This window comes from Stegostoma tigrinum, chromosome 2 (assembly GCF_030684315.1).
Source record: "Stegostoma tigrinum isolate sSteTig4 chromosome 2, sSteTig4.hap1, whole genome shotgun sequence".
Lineage (NCBI taxonomy): Eukaryota > Metazoa > Chordata > Chondrichthyes > Orectolobiformes > Stegostomatidae > Stegostoma > Stegostoma tigrinum.
In genome coordinates this window covers 54,183,960-54,199,058 of record NC_081355.1, presented here as the reverse complement: position 1 = coordinate 54,199,058, position 15,099 = coordinate 54,183,960, and the positions used below count along the sequence as shown (strand labels likewise).

General features: G+C 37.9%; 1 protein-coding gene across 1 annotated transcript in view; it reads left to right on the top strand.

Annotated features, from left to right (window-relative positions):
* Positions 1-15,099, top strand: part of dnah5 (dynein, axonemal, heavy chain 5) — a 372,198-nt gene that overhangs the window by 218,129 nt on the left and 138,970 nt on the right. Inside the window, exons 36-40 of the mRNA XM_048562706.2 lie at positions 535-713; positions 1,969-2,156; positions 3,393-3,587; positions 5,577-5,711; positions 6,340-6,447. Of these exons, the coding sequence (XP_048418663.2) occupies positions 535-713; positions 1,969-2,156; positions 3,393-3,587; positions 5,577-5,711; positions 6,340-6,447 (805 nt within the window). The remainder of the gene's footprint in view (positions 1-534; positions 714-1,968; positions 2,157-3,392; positions 3,588-5,576; positions 5,712-6,339; positions 6,448-15,099) is intronic.

Here is a 15,099-nt window from a genome sequence, read left to right as displayed (position 1 = left end):
TCAAGGTAGAAAGATCATAACAAGTTGTCCAGGTGCTGGTGTTAAAATAGGACCGTAGGAGAGATTTTACAAGTACAGAACAGTGTGGTGGAGTTACGTATAGCATGACATGAATCCAAAATCACGGTTGGGACCATCTTCATGGGTAAGGAACTTGGCTTTCACTTTTTGCTCAGCGATTCTGCGTATCTCAAAGACGGCCTTGAAGGACACTTACCCAAAGATCAGAGGCTGAATGTTCTTGACCACTGAAGTGTTCCCCATTGTGTACAGAAACTAGTCTATGATTTTTTTATGTAAACTCCTTGGAATCACCTTAGCCTTTCTATAGGCCGTTGTGAGCACACAGTCACTGTGAGTACACTTCATATAATTTCATGAAATGTGGGGCCAGACCTGACTCAGGAGAAGTTGACAAGTCACTCACTTGATAGCATTCTGGTTTCTGATTCATAGATTGAACACTTAGCATTCACCAAAATGCTTATTAGTCTAAACAAATTATGAAAATATGTATTATTCTGTTTGTTTCAGATGTTACATTACTTTAGCTCAGGCACTTGGAATGAACATGGGAGGAGCTCCTGCTGGGCCTGCAGGAACAGGCAAGACAGAAACTACCAAAGATATGGGCAGGTGCCTTGGGAAGTACGTGGTGGTTTTCAACTGCTCGGATCAAATGGATTTTAGAGGACTTGGGAGAATTTTTAAAGGTAACCTTTCAGTTCAGAAAATTGTTACCATGCTCTTTTGATACTAGCTTTGCTTTGATTTATCTACTGAAATTTAAGGTAGCATTGTCAAATATCACTATTTGGAATGCAACTATTTTTCTGTTAGCTTTTTAAAAGAATTAGAATACATTTTTCTCCTTAATGAGTTCTTTGCCTCCCTGTATCAAGCACCACACGTTGAAGAATGCGAGTGAATACATCTGCCAGTCTGTGCTCATTGTTTTCCTCACATTGCCCACCAGATGGCCACTAACAAGCAACTAACTTCTTTTGTGATCAGTGAAACCTTGTTTTGTTTGTATTTCTTAAAGGATGATCTTGTAATAGAATATAAATGATTAACATTGTACACCAAAAATATGCATGCGCTTTTGGTTTTGGTCATGTGACAGCCATTAAATACATCACTTCTGAGTATTGTGTTTTTAAAAAAACTAAATCGCACAATATTTATTTTGTAAATGTGGCAAAGTTGCATGTTTTTGAGCATTGCCTTCACAAATATCAATCTATTATACATACTTATTTTAGCAACTCAATCTAGCTTTTGTTTGTCTTTTTATGTGTAAGCCCATATTTTTGTCTACAGTTAGGGATTGATTTGGTTTTGTTTTGTAAAGGTTTCAATTATAAAGTTTTAGTTATGAATATAGATGCAGGAGTGAAAAGATATTAGGATAGCAGGAAAGTGGAGTTAAAGATAAGAATTGTCAACTGGCAGAACAGTAACCTGTAACTGCTCCTAATTCATATCTTAAAGGATATTTTGTTCAGGTACATTCTCTGATATGTTAAGATGTGCGATCTGCTTGTATTTTAGCATAAAGTATTGCAGCAATTTGCAAATGGTCAAATGTGTACTCTAACAATCTTTACAAAATAAGTAGAAAACATTCAGTTTTCAGTACATTAGTCCTAAATGGAAGATAAGGTACAACATAATTAGTGTTAATATATGTATAGTTTATACATTTTCATGGGGCCTGTAGCTTGCCTTTATGAACCTGCAGTAATTTTGTTATGTGCATATTGTAACTAAATTGTAACTAAAGAATTTTAATTTATATTTATGACATAAAAGGTTAGAAATTTTGCTGCATCTCCACTTAGACAATTAGCCATAGGGGGCTTTTAATATGAAAGGAAGTGGATATCCTCAATGTATTCACAGTTTCTGTCAACTTTGTTCAACATCTATTAGAAAATATAATCATTTATTATTTACCTTTAATAGGCCTAGCACAGTCTGGATCCTGGGGTTGCTTTGATGAATTCAATCGTATTGATCTACCCGTTCTCTCAGTTGCTGCACAGCAGATTGCTGTAGTACTGACATGCAAAAAGGAGCGTAAAAAGAATTTCATCTTCACAGATGGAGATTCTGTAGAAATGAATGCTGAATTCGGAATTTTCCTCACTATGGTAAATCCAGTTAACAAAAATGTAAAAGGAAAAAAGCTGTGTTAATGCAATTTATGAAAATACAACTTGTTCATTTTAATATCTGATATAGTTAGCTGGGATACCACTTCACATCTGCTGTTCATTATACTGTAGGGTGCTAACTGGAAAATAACCAAGAACTCAGGCTTTCATACAGACTCCTGAGAACATTCGCAACACTTAAGCATAGTATTGACCAAATCCATTTTCAAAATGGTTCTATAAGACTAAGGATGTTGACAGATTGAGTGAGTGGAAAAAAATGTCACAGATATAATGTAGAGGAATTGAAGTTATCCACTTTAATAAGTAAAATAGAAAAGCAGAATATTTTTAAATTGTACAAGAGTGGGATGCGTTGACATTCAAAGGGATCCAGATTTCCTTGTAAGTGAATGACAATATTAATGTGCACATACAGCAAGCAATTGAGAACACATATTATGTTAGCCTTTAGTACAAATAAATCGGCCTAGAAAAGTCAAGAAGTCTTAGTGCATTTGTGATAACAAAGTGTGGAGCTGGATGAACACTGCAGGCCAAGCAGCATCTTAGGAGCACAAAAATTGATGTTTCGGGCCTAGACCCTTCATCAGAAAAAAAATCTTTTCTGCAGCAGATTCTCCAGCATCTGCAGTTCCTATTATCTCTTAGTGAATTTGTATTGGCCCTAAGTGAGACAGACCACTCTGGAGTACTGTTTCTGTCGCTTTATCTAACAAAGCACCATCAACAACTTATTTTTACCAAACTCCTTTAACATAATAAAATGTCCAAGGGCTCCACAGGAGCATTACAAAATAAGATTAGTGTGGAAAAGGTGGATTTTAAGGAACTTCATGAAGAAGGAAAGAGAGGAAGAAAGGCAAAGAGACTTGGTGAGATAATTGCAAAGTTTAGAGAGTGGGCAGCTGATGACATAGCTACAGATGGCTGAGTAGTTATACTTGACAATCCCCAACTGGGGATTGCAAATACCTTGGAGGTTTGTCCATAGGCAACAGATATCCATGGTTTGAAGGAAGTAGCTTGAGGTGGATTCTTCCCTTTAAATATTGAATGGAGTTAATATATTTTTTGCTGTTGTTCACCAAATTCATATAAGTTACCTGATATTTGTGGTTTGGTCATTGAAATACTAAATATAAAGTCTTTCATAGATATATTATCAGATTTTTAAGAAATACTCCTAAGTTTGTGTCTGTAAATCTATAGAACCCTGGATATGCTGGACGTCAAGAGCTACCTGAGAATCTGAAAATCAACTTCCGTTCTGTTGCTATGATGGTTCCGGATCGTCAGATCATCATTCGCGTTAAGCTTGCTAGTTGTGGATTTATTGACAACATTACACTGGCCAGGAAGTTTTTCACACTGTACAAATTGTGTGAGGAACAGCTCTCTAAACAGGTTTGTGCACTACAAATCTAACCTGTTCAATCTAATTGTTTATTGCAGCTTTAGTCAAAACAAAAAGGTCACATTGCAGTTTATTCCATTGTACTTTGGCTATACATGTATCATTTCCTAATTTATTACTCATTTTTTTACCTCCATATTGGAGAAGTATCTTCTATTGTATATATATGCCCTGTTTTTAAGCATTCCAACTATGCTTTCAAAAATTTATTTATTCATTGGATAAGGGCATCTCTGGCTAGGCTAATATTTGCTGCCTGCACTGATTGCTCAGAGGGCAGTTAAGAACCTATCACAGTTCTATGGGCCGGGAGTCATGAGTAGGACAGACTTGGTAAGGATGGCAGATTTCCTTTGTTAAAGGACATTTGTCAAGCAAATAGATTTTTGTAACAATCAACAACAATAAAATAGTTACCATTAGTCAAACAATTTATTCCAAATCATTACAGAATTTAAGTTTCACCATCTTTTCACAATGGTAGGATTAAAATCCATGTCCTCATAACATTAATGTATGCACTGGATTACTGGTGTGGTGGCATTTCCACTACATGCAGCAATAACCACTGTGTGGGCTGGTTGTGTTCAAACAGGGACTATACCTCCTTCTCAATATACTTGATGATCCACTCCTAACCCCTGACGTGTCCACACAGATCCCTTTTCTCCACTGTCAGGGGTCTGCCAGCCGTGTCCCAAAGATATCACCTCCACCCCCGCCATCTACTTGGGTGCAGATGCAGTGATGGCCAGTGCAATCAGTGTCCTGCTCGGACCAGAGAGCTGCCAGCTATTTGATTGACTTGTTGTTGGGACTACCTCTGCCTAATGGGGGACAGAAGGCACAGTTGGGGCTGCCTAACAGTCTACTACTTGTTAAATTGCTGCAGGACAAACTGCTGGTGGGGGTGAGAGGGAACCTGGTTTCTCCCGGCATTTTTGCTCCAGGGGTTTGAACCCTGGGGCAATGCAAAATTCCACTCATATTTGCTACCCAATCAAATTCTTTTGTTTTTAAACGTACTTATATTGATGCACTCTTGAATTTTCTGTTTTGCGGAGAGAAGAGCGCCAGTCTTTCAGTCCTGTCTACCATTTAAAAACTGCAGAAAATATGTCTGATGCTTACAGGAGGGAAACAAACTGCTATTTTGAAAACTTCAATTGAGAGGATAGCGGACCGGAATGCCCTACCCCTGCCTCCAAAATCTAGTAAGGAGATAGCCTAGTCCCTAATTTTGATTTTTATTTAAAGGCAAGTGTAAGGTGATGTGTTCCAGATGTGATTTGATTAGTCCACCACTAGACCTTAAGTAAATGACACTTTATTTTTACAACACATTTAAACACAAACCAACGGAAGGATTGGTTCAACTCTAACTCTATTGACATACTTAACAAGATAATATTTGATTTAACCACTAATCATCAACTGTTCCAATATAGGGAGAATTCCGTAAACGCACTCTTGCAAGGCAACTTTGCAAAACAGTTTTATTCTCATGTCTTCTCACTCTAGCAGGAGAGAGGGAGCTCTGCCTGTTAGTTCCAGAAGTCAGCTGGCAGAAACCATCTCACTAACTGAAAGCAAAACTAAAAAAATCTTCCTGGGTCTGTATGAGCACTGATTGTCCCCTCATGCTTCTTCTGTCTAATTTTTCTTAAAAAAAAAACAAAGCTATTGCTTACTATGGAGCAAACATCTTGAAACCAGGGTGACAACACCTCACAGAATGGAGGAGCTGGCTCAAAGGGCCAAATGTTCCTAGGTCCTGTGTGCGTATTTATTAATCACCTTCACCCAGCAGGGAACTGCATCTAAATGAAGTGTAGATTGAGGAATTGCTAATACAGCATTGTAATTCTGATTTAGGCATGTTTTCCAGAAGATCACAATTCCCCTTTGAGTTCATTACAGGTGAATTAACCCCAAAATACTCACACTAAATAAAAGACTGCATCATGTACCCTCACTAGGTGCATTATGATTTTGGCCTACGTAACATCTTGTCAGTCCTGCGGACACTTGGAGCTGCAAAACGAGCCAACCCTAATGATTCGGAGCCTACCATTGTAATGCGTGTACTTCGTGATATGAACCTCTCTAAGTTGGTAAGGCATGTTGTCTGTCTGTTTGGCATGTTACAAAGTACATCAAAGAAAACATTTAAACACAGTCCAAACCTAACCTTCACTATGTTTGTGTTTGTTAGAGTTTAATTGTTTTCTGTAAATGCCAGACCAAAAACATTGTAAAATATGGATAAACATTGACATTTTCTTACATTTAAAGATTTGAACATAAATATCTTGAATCTGTTCATTCATAAAGATAAAAGGTATCATTGTGATACAAAAATTATGCTTTGTGATCAGTATTTTTACAGTTCATCAGGAGCAAGAAGCAAAATTGACAGTAATTAAATAGATTGAATTGTGATGAAAGGTCATTGGCCTGAAACATTTGCTCTTTCTGTTCCCACAGATGTTGTGTGACCAACTGAGTCTTTCCAGCATCTTTTGTTCTTTTCCCAGATTTCCAGCATCTGCAACATTTTGCTTTTGAAGTAATGATTTTACTCCTTTTTTCCAGAAATATTTGTGAAAGTATTTCTATGTTGAGTAGTGAGTTGCTGCTGAAAAATTACGATGTAAAATTCAAACTAAAATTTGAACTGTTAAAGACTTCATAATCTTGTCGAAATGTGATTACTATGTCAAAATATTCAATATTTCCTAGATTGACGAAGATGAACCACTTTTCCTAAGTCTAATTGAGGATTTGTTTCCTGGAATTCAGCTGGATAAAGCAGGGTATCCACAGCTGGAAGCTGCCATTGACAAACAAGTAAACGAAATTTGAGTTCACTATTTGGCCAAAATCACGTATGAAATATAGTTTTAACTGTTTTAATCAAACTGCAGTAACTATAAATTAGAAAAACTATGATGTAATTCCACCATTGTTACAAATGCAAAAATGAACAAGCTAACTAGAGGATGATAATGAAAAGATTGTTTCCTTATTATGTTATTTATGATTATTGTGTTTGGTGGGAGTGTTGACTTTACAGCTCCTGGGACCTATTCAATCAGTGTAAACCATGGCAGCTCATTTATCTCAATGCTGTATTCCCACACTAACCTCATTACGACCTTTATGAATTAGGAATCAACAATCTCTGTCTTGATCTTACTAATAACAAATGATTCCTCAGCCTTCTGGGAAATTCACCACGTTCTAAGTGAAGGTGTTCCTCCTCATTTCTGCCCTAAATGGCTTGTCTTTTATTGTGTCGCCTGGTTCTAGACCACAATCAGGAAAATCATTCTTTTTGCATCTACTCTGTCTACCCATTTAAGATTTTTGAATGTTTCTGTGAGATTGCCTATCATTTATCTAAATTCCAAAGCATGCAGGACCAGTCTCCTTAATTTTTCTTCATTGGACAGACCCATCACCCCTGTAATCGGTCAGATGAACTTTCGTTGCACTCTCTCAATTGTCATAGGGCAATAAGATGTAGGAGGTGAAGAAGGCTCTTCAAGTCTGTTCCACTAGTCCATGACATCATGACTGATCTAATAATTCTGAAACCCACATGTTTGCCTTTTTCTCATAATGCTTAATTCTCTTACTGATTAAAAATCTACCTCAGCCTTAAATATAAATAATGATCCAATCTGTACAGCCCTCTGTGACAAAGAATTCCACAGATTCACAATCCTCTCAGAGAAGAAGTTCAGCCTTATTTCTAATTTAAATGGATGACCTCTTTTTCTGAGACTATGCACTTTCAGGGTGTTCAGCAGAAGGGACACAAGACCTGAAATGTTACTTTTGCTTTCTCTCCACTAATACTGCCAGACCTCTTGAGTTTTCCCAGTAATTTCTGATTTTGTTGTTGCACATGTCCGCTGGTCTTGGAATTCTTTACAAGGGGAGCCAACCGCTCTGTATTTACCCTTTCAAGCTTATCTGTTTCAATAAGGGTATTTCTCATGTTTCTAAACGAAAAAATGAGCACAGGCCACACTGACTCAGCGTGTCCTCATAAGAAGTCTTTCAATGCCAGTGATCAATTGAATGAACATTCTCTGAATTACCTCCAATGCCAGTATATTTTTCCATAGATAAGGGAGTGAAAGTTGTTTAGAGTAGTCCAGGTGTAGTCTGACTAGTGCCTTGTACAGTTTTAGCAAAACTTCTCTTTGTTTTACTCTATTCCTTTTTAAATAAAAGTCAACATTCTGTGTGTCTTTTTATTACCTGCTATCCTGCTTGTGATCTCCTCAAGAATTCTAACAAATTTGTCAAGCAAGATTTCTCCTTCATGAAGCCATGCTGACACTGAGTATATTATATATTTATCGTTATATGTATGTGTATATATATTAAATACATGTATATCTATATATATAAAGCTCTGCTATTATATCCATTTTCCCAGTAACTGGCTTACAGTTAGAGATAATGGGAACTGCAGATGCTGGAGAATTCCAAGATAATAAAATGTGAGGCTGGATGAACACAGCAGGCCAAGCAGCATCTCAGGAGCACAAAAGCTGACGTTGATAATAAAATGTGAGGCTGGATGAACACAGCAGGCCAAGCAGCATCTCAGGAGCACAAAAGCTGACGTTTCGGGCCTAGACCCTTCTAGGCCCGAAACGTCAGCTTTTGTGCTCCTGAGATGCTGCTTGGCCTGCTGTGTTCATCCAGCCTCACATTTTATTATCTTGGCTTACAGTTACTTCTTTTTTGTTTTCCTTCCCATGTTGAATAAGAGTATTACATTGGCAGTTTTTCAATCATCATGTACTTTTCCAAAATCTGAGAATTATTGAACTAGCACTACCAAGGCCTCTACAATCTCTGTATCTACTTCCTTTAAAATCCTAGGATCCATCCCATCACATCTCTGCATATATTAGCCTTTAATCTCATTAGTTTTCTAATACCTTTCTTATATACTTCCTCCCCCCAGCTCACAACCCCCTCTTCTGACACTTGGTTATTTAATATTTTTAGAATGTATGAGTACCTTCTGCCATGAAGACTGATTCAAAGTATTTATTCAACTCCTCTGCCACCTCCTTGTTCCCCATTTTTATTTTCCCAGCCTCCATAATGGCTATAAGATAATAACATTAACCTCTATTTGCATTGTTAATTAATTTATTTTATTCCAGACTAGAGACATTAACACAAGTTAAAGACCTTACTCTTACTTTACATGTGAGAAATAAACAGTAATTCTATTCACTACTCAGCTGCTTTCTCTGCATTTGCTTCATGCTGTGATTTGTGGTGTTGCTCTGTTCCCATTTTCACTTCGGGTAGGTCTCTTGATCTGCCCCTATATCCTATGCTGCTTTCCTTTTGCTCTTTATTTCTTGTGTTAAATCTAACTTAAAGCACTTCTGTGCCCCTCCTTTTGAACCAAATTCCTGGATGTACTCACTCAGCCTGTGGCTCACTCAGGTGAAGTCTCCCTCAAAATGGCCGCACTGCATACTAACAACAGGCTTGACTAATGGCCAGTATATCCTCCATTAGGTAGTGGAACCAGAACTGCAAGCAGCACTTCACAGTCCAGTGTTCTAAATAATTAAAACAAAACTTTATTCATTCTTGTCAGCAAATCAGTTTGCAAAGAAGGCCAATATACAATTTGCCTTCAGAATTTCTTGCTGCATCTACATGCTAACTTTCAGTGATTTGTGAACAAGGACATCAGTACTTTCAATCTCTCACCAAATCTAAATACAGCACAAATGTTGATTCACCCTGATTGACCCTTATGGTACCATCCTTAAAAAAAGTCTCAAATTTGTTAAACATGACTTTACTTTCATAAATCCATGTGGGCTCTGTCAAATCAGACAAATCCTTTCTGAATATTCAGTAAATATCTATATTAATACATTTTGCAAGGAAGGCCAATGTACAATTTGCATTGTTACTCATCTACATTGTGACCAGACCATTAGGTCCTGACAGTAATTTGCTTTGTCATCATTGGGTTAAAGGTCAGGCAAGGGTGATGGAGATAAAGAAAGCAAAGTGCCAGAGGAGAGAAAGATGTATGCTGTTGGCAGGATTAACTACATGTAATTTCCACATTAGCATCACTTTTAAAAAGTCTATGGTTTTAAAAATGATATAGTTTTTTTAACTATTAGAATGATAACCTTTGTACAAATTCACATGTGAAAGTAGAAATAGATCACATTGTCATGGGACAAAGTGGGAATGGTAGTGGAAATGTCTCCTAATGTCTCCTTACTCCGCACTATTCCTTTACAAAGTAGCCATCTCTTTTATGTGTATTTGAATGTTCGTTCTATTAGTGGTATTTGTTATGATCTTGGACCATTCTGCCAAATATATATTACAAACTGGCTAGGGATCAGTAACACTGTTTTTAAAAATGTAGAAGTGTGAGATCCCAGGTATTTACAAAGAAAATTAAGCTACAAGATCCGTAGTTTTGAACAATGAAGTTTGCTGTTAAATGTTAGAACAGTAACACAATATGCTATATTTATACTTTGTACACACATAGAAGTTATTTTCTAACATCCAGAAATAAACTGAGATAAAGATAGGTAACAGATAAACTGTGAATGAATATTCCACGGAGCATATTGAATAGCTAATACTGTCAAGCTGTACCCCACAGATATCACGGCCACTTCAGTTAGTGGCACAATGGGTCAGTAAGTCTCTCTCAAACGTAGTAAAGGATTCCAGTTATTCATTTTTGACAATTTGACCATGAAACAAAAGCCTCTCCATTACAAACTTGCTGAACAACTGCTCACCTTGTGGTTCTTCACTCACTCAATCTAGACTGCATTCTTGTGGATTGTGGGAACTGCTGTCCAGCAGCTTCAACTCTTCTGCAGTCAGCATGCTTCACAATCTTCACATTTCTACAGCTTAAACCTTGCTCAGCTGCACAGTGCAAATACCACCGTGAGCTCCTTCCACCCTCCAACTTAGCTGCACTGAACTGTTAATGGCACACCTCCTTCTGAGGCCTGGAAGCTTTCATTGCTTCTCTGAAATCTTATTTGCCAACATTCAGCTGCACATACTGGCTGTCCAAACGACATGACCCACTATCACTCCTTACATACAGATGAGGAAGGACACCACTTTGATCGGGATAACACATCCATCCCAGGACAAGCCAAACAGAGACATGCATGAGAATTCCTAGAAGCATGGCATTCCAACCGGAACTCCATCAACAAACACATTGAATTGGAGCCCATCTACCATCCCCTGAGAAAAAGAACAGGAAATGACATCACCAACGCAGGAAATGACATCACCAACCCAAGGAAACCTAACCAGATAAATAGAAAGCGGGACATAACACCAGCACTTCGTCGGAGGTTCACTGATGATGTTACCTAGAATGGTGACGAAACGTCTGAAAACTAACCTTCCAGCTCAGCGAGCAAACTCACATCCAGAACCTCAACCTGAGCTACAAATCTTCTCAAAACTCACTGTCCAGACTTCTTCTGAGTCTTCAATGCTTGCAGCTTGCTATATCGGCACTTTGTTGACTTGGTGCCTTTTCTTCATGCTCCTGTGAACCTAAATGCCTAACAGCAGATAAGTAGCAGTCTTCACTTCTGACTGCCTGTACAACTCACTAAAATTGACTTAACCATAATCTTTGAACTATTCTAAATGGCCTATGAAAAGCTTGCAACAAACTCAGCCCTTATTTCTGGGCATGATCCCATTTAACAACTCAATGGCCAAATGTAACAACTCCTTAGAATTGTGTGCTCCCTGTGTGTATTACAGTTCACAGTTGCTAGATCCTAGACTGATCAAAGGAGCACAAAATATAAGGAATGAATTACACATGATATAAATGCAGGTTGCACATAGATTTCTGCCTGGTTTATGTTTTCCTTAGCCTTTATCAACTGTGCCTCACGTACTGGTGACTTAAAAGATTCTGTATTCAGATCCAGAAGAATCCCAAACCTTCAGTGGTATTCAAATCCAGATGCAGGACTGAGCACAAATAACAAGGTTGACATTCTGGTTTAGTACTGAGAAAGTCTGTACTCTTGGACTTCTGTCTTTTAGATGAGACATTAAACTAAGGTCTTATCTGCCCCCTAAGGTTGATATAAAATACTTTGTAGCATAATTTTGAAGAATATCTGGGGTGTATATCACCAATATTTTAATCAATATAATATTGATTAAAATCCTTTGCTATGAAAAGTAGACATTATTTGGTCAGTATTACATTGTTAATTGTAGAAGCTTGCTGTGTACAAATTGGCTGCTGTGTTCCTTTATGATACCAGCTGATGGTGCTATTGAACAAGTCAGATCCAGTGGCTTGTTAGATCATATGTTTATTTTTATGTATGTGATTAATGCGGTGGTTTGGTACTGAAATATATTCACAAAAGGCTGCAGATGTTCTTTGACAACAGGTCTATTACACAAAACGATAAATAGACAAAATTAGAAAGATCTTAACACAAACCTCAAAACTAAGTTTCAGATTGTTCCCCAACATCGTTCGATGCAGACTGTCAGTTGGGAAGAAAAATCATTCCACTCACTTTTCTTTAAAATCTCTTTACTTACCTGACACTGTGCAATGTATTTTTCTTGAAATTGCGGGCCCAATTTTATGATTCCTTTCCACATCTGTTGGTTATGAACCTTCGACAGTTCTGATGACCTAAATTTTCTCAGCTGTAATTATTTGAAGACTGGAAGCTTAACAGACAGCAACCCACTTCTGCTGAAGTGACTGGTTTCCCCAAACTGAACTGGAAAAAAAAGACCTTGGTTCCCACTCTAAAAGAAAATATAGCTTTTTCTGAATTGAAATCAAAACAAATGACCTTAATATGTTTGCACTGCCTGTCATGAACACAACCATAAGGCATAGGAGCAGAAGTATGCCCTTTAGCCCATCAAGTCTGCTCTACCTTGCTACAAGATCTTGTCTGATCTGATAATCCACCTTCCTTTTCTCCTATGACACTTGGCTCTCTTACTGATTAAGTATTTGTCTGTTTCAGTCTTGGAAGTAATTATTGACCCAGTCCTCTAGGGGGAGCATTCTACAGATTCACCTCACTCAGAAAATGTTCCTCCTCATCTGTCTCAAATGGACAACTTCTTACACTGAAATTATGCCTTCTGGCCCTAGACTCTCCCACAAAGAGAAACAACTTCTGTGCATCTACATTGTAAAGTCCCCTAAGAATCTGGTATGTTTTAATAAGATTGCAACTCATTCTTCTAAATGCACTGCAGGACCAACCTACTCAAGCTATCCTGATAAGACAGTCCTTTCACATGCAGGATCAACTGACTGAACCTTCTTTGGACTGCCTCCAGTGCCAGGATATCTTCCCTTAGATATGGGGTCCAAAACTATTCACAGTATTTAAGCAGTTGAAACTAGTACCTTGTAAAGTTTTAACAAAATCTCCTTACTTTAGATTAGATTCCCTACAGTGTAGAAACAGACCCTTTGGCCCAACAAGTCTACACCACCCCTTGAAGCATCCCAAACAGACCCATCCGCCTATAACTCACACACGCCTGAACACTATGGGCAATTTAGCATGGCCAAGCCACCTAGCCTGCACATCTTTGGACTGTGGGAGGAAACTGGAGCTCTGGAGGAAGCCCACGCAGACAGGGGGAGAATATGCCAACTCCGCACAGACAGACACCTGAGACTGGAATTGAACCTGGGTCCCTGGTGCTGGGAGGCAGCAGTGCTAACCAGTGAGCCACTGTGCCGCCTCTTAAAAAATAAAGAGCCTTTATTACTGCATTCCCTCTGAAATAAAGGCCAACATTCCAATTCCTTTTGCAATCACCTCCTGTACTAAGATTCTGTCTTCTTGTGGTTCATGGACAAGGACTGCCAATTTCCTGTGTTCTGTAGCTTCCTGCAGTTCTTCTCCATTTTAATAATAGTCATCTCCTTCTATTCTTCCTGCCAACTTGCACAGCATTACATTTTTCCACATCATATTCTGTCTGCGAAGTTTTTGTGTACTTGCTTAACCTGGCTGTATCCCTTTGCAGAATTTTTGAAACATTCTCATCACTTGCCTTCCCATCTATTTTTGTATTATCTGCAAACTTTGATACTGTACATTCACTTTCCTTACCCAAGTTATTGATATACATATTACAAATAATTGTGACCCCAACACTGCCCGCCGTGGAATTCCACAAGACATAGGTTGCCATCCTGAAAATAGCCCCCTTTTCCAACTCTCTGTCTTCTGTTAGTTAGCCAATACTCTTACCATGCTAATAGACTACATCCAACATCATGGATTTTTATTAAGTAACTTAATGATGGGTACCTTATCGAATTCCTTCTGAAAGTCCAACTATATTAGATCCACTGTTTCCCCTTTATCTATCGTGCTTGTTATCTTCTCAAAGATTTGTAGTAAATTTATCAGGAATGATTTCCTTTTATGAAGCCATGCTGACTATGCTTGATCACATCATCAATTTCTAGATGTTCTACTATTACATCTTTTACAGACTCTTACATATTCCCAGTAACAGGCATTAAGCTAAGAGGCCTCTAATTACAGTTTTTGTTTTGTTTCCTTTCCTTTTTAAATGAATAATCCCCTGGTCCTGTTCCAGAAACTAAAGTTTTCTGGGAGATTACTACCAGTGAATCCACTATTCACAGAATAATATAATCTTCACAATAATAGACACTTCACAGAGTAATAGAATCAATCACTTTCTTTAGTATCTTAGGTGTATCCCAAGAGATTTATTGGTCTTTCAGCCCATTAGTTTCCCTAGAACCTCTTCTTAGTGATGGGTACGGTACTTATTTCCTTTTGTCACTTGTGAAGTAGTAACTTTGAGATGCTATTATCATCTGCCACTGTGAAGTCTGATGCAAAGTATTTATTCAACTCCTCTGCCATTTCCTAGTTCCCCATTATTATTTCCCTAGCCTTGTTCTATAAGGTGCCTGTGTTCATTTTGGCTTCACTGTTCCTTTTTATATATTTAAAGAAGCTCTTCTGTGCATCTTTATCGTATTTGTAAGTTTACCCTCAAAGTTTATTTTTTCTCTTTATTTTTATTGGTCACCTTTTGTTATTTTCTATACTTTTCCACCTCTCTGGCTTACTAATATCCTGTCCAGTAATACCCACAGGTGACTGCTAGGCACGTGACTGAAGCCATGAATCTTCTTGGGATGGATATATTTCAGTCACTGTTCAAATTGACTTCCTGACCTTTTAAGCAAAAAACTTCCACAGAATTGACTCACATCCAACCAGCTTCATTTAAGAATCCAATCCTCCCCTAAACAAACATAAAATACACCTTTTATCACAGATTTCTATATTACAACAGCACATCTTCACTAGTGCTTCATTGGCTGTAAGTACTCTAAGACATATGGTACAAAGCACTATATAAATGCAGGTTTTC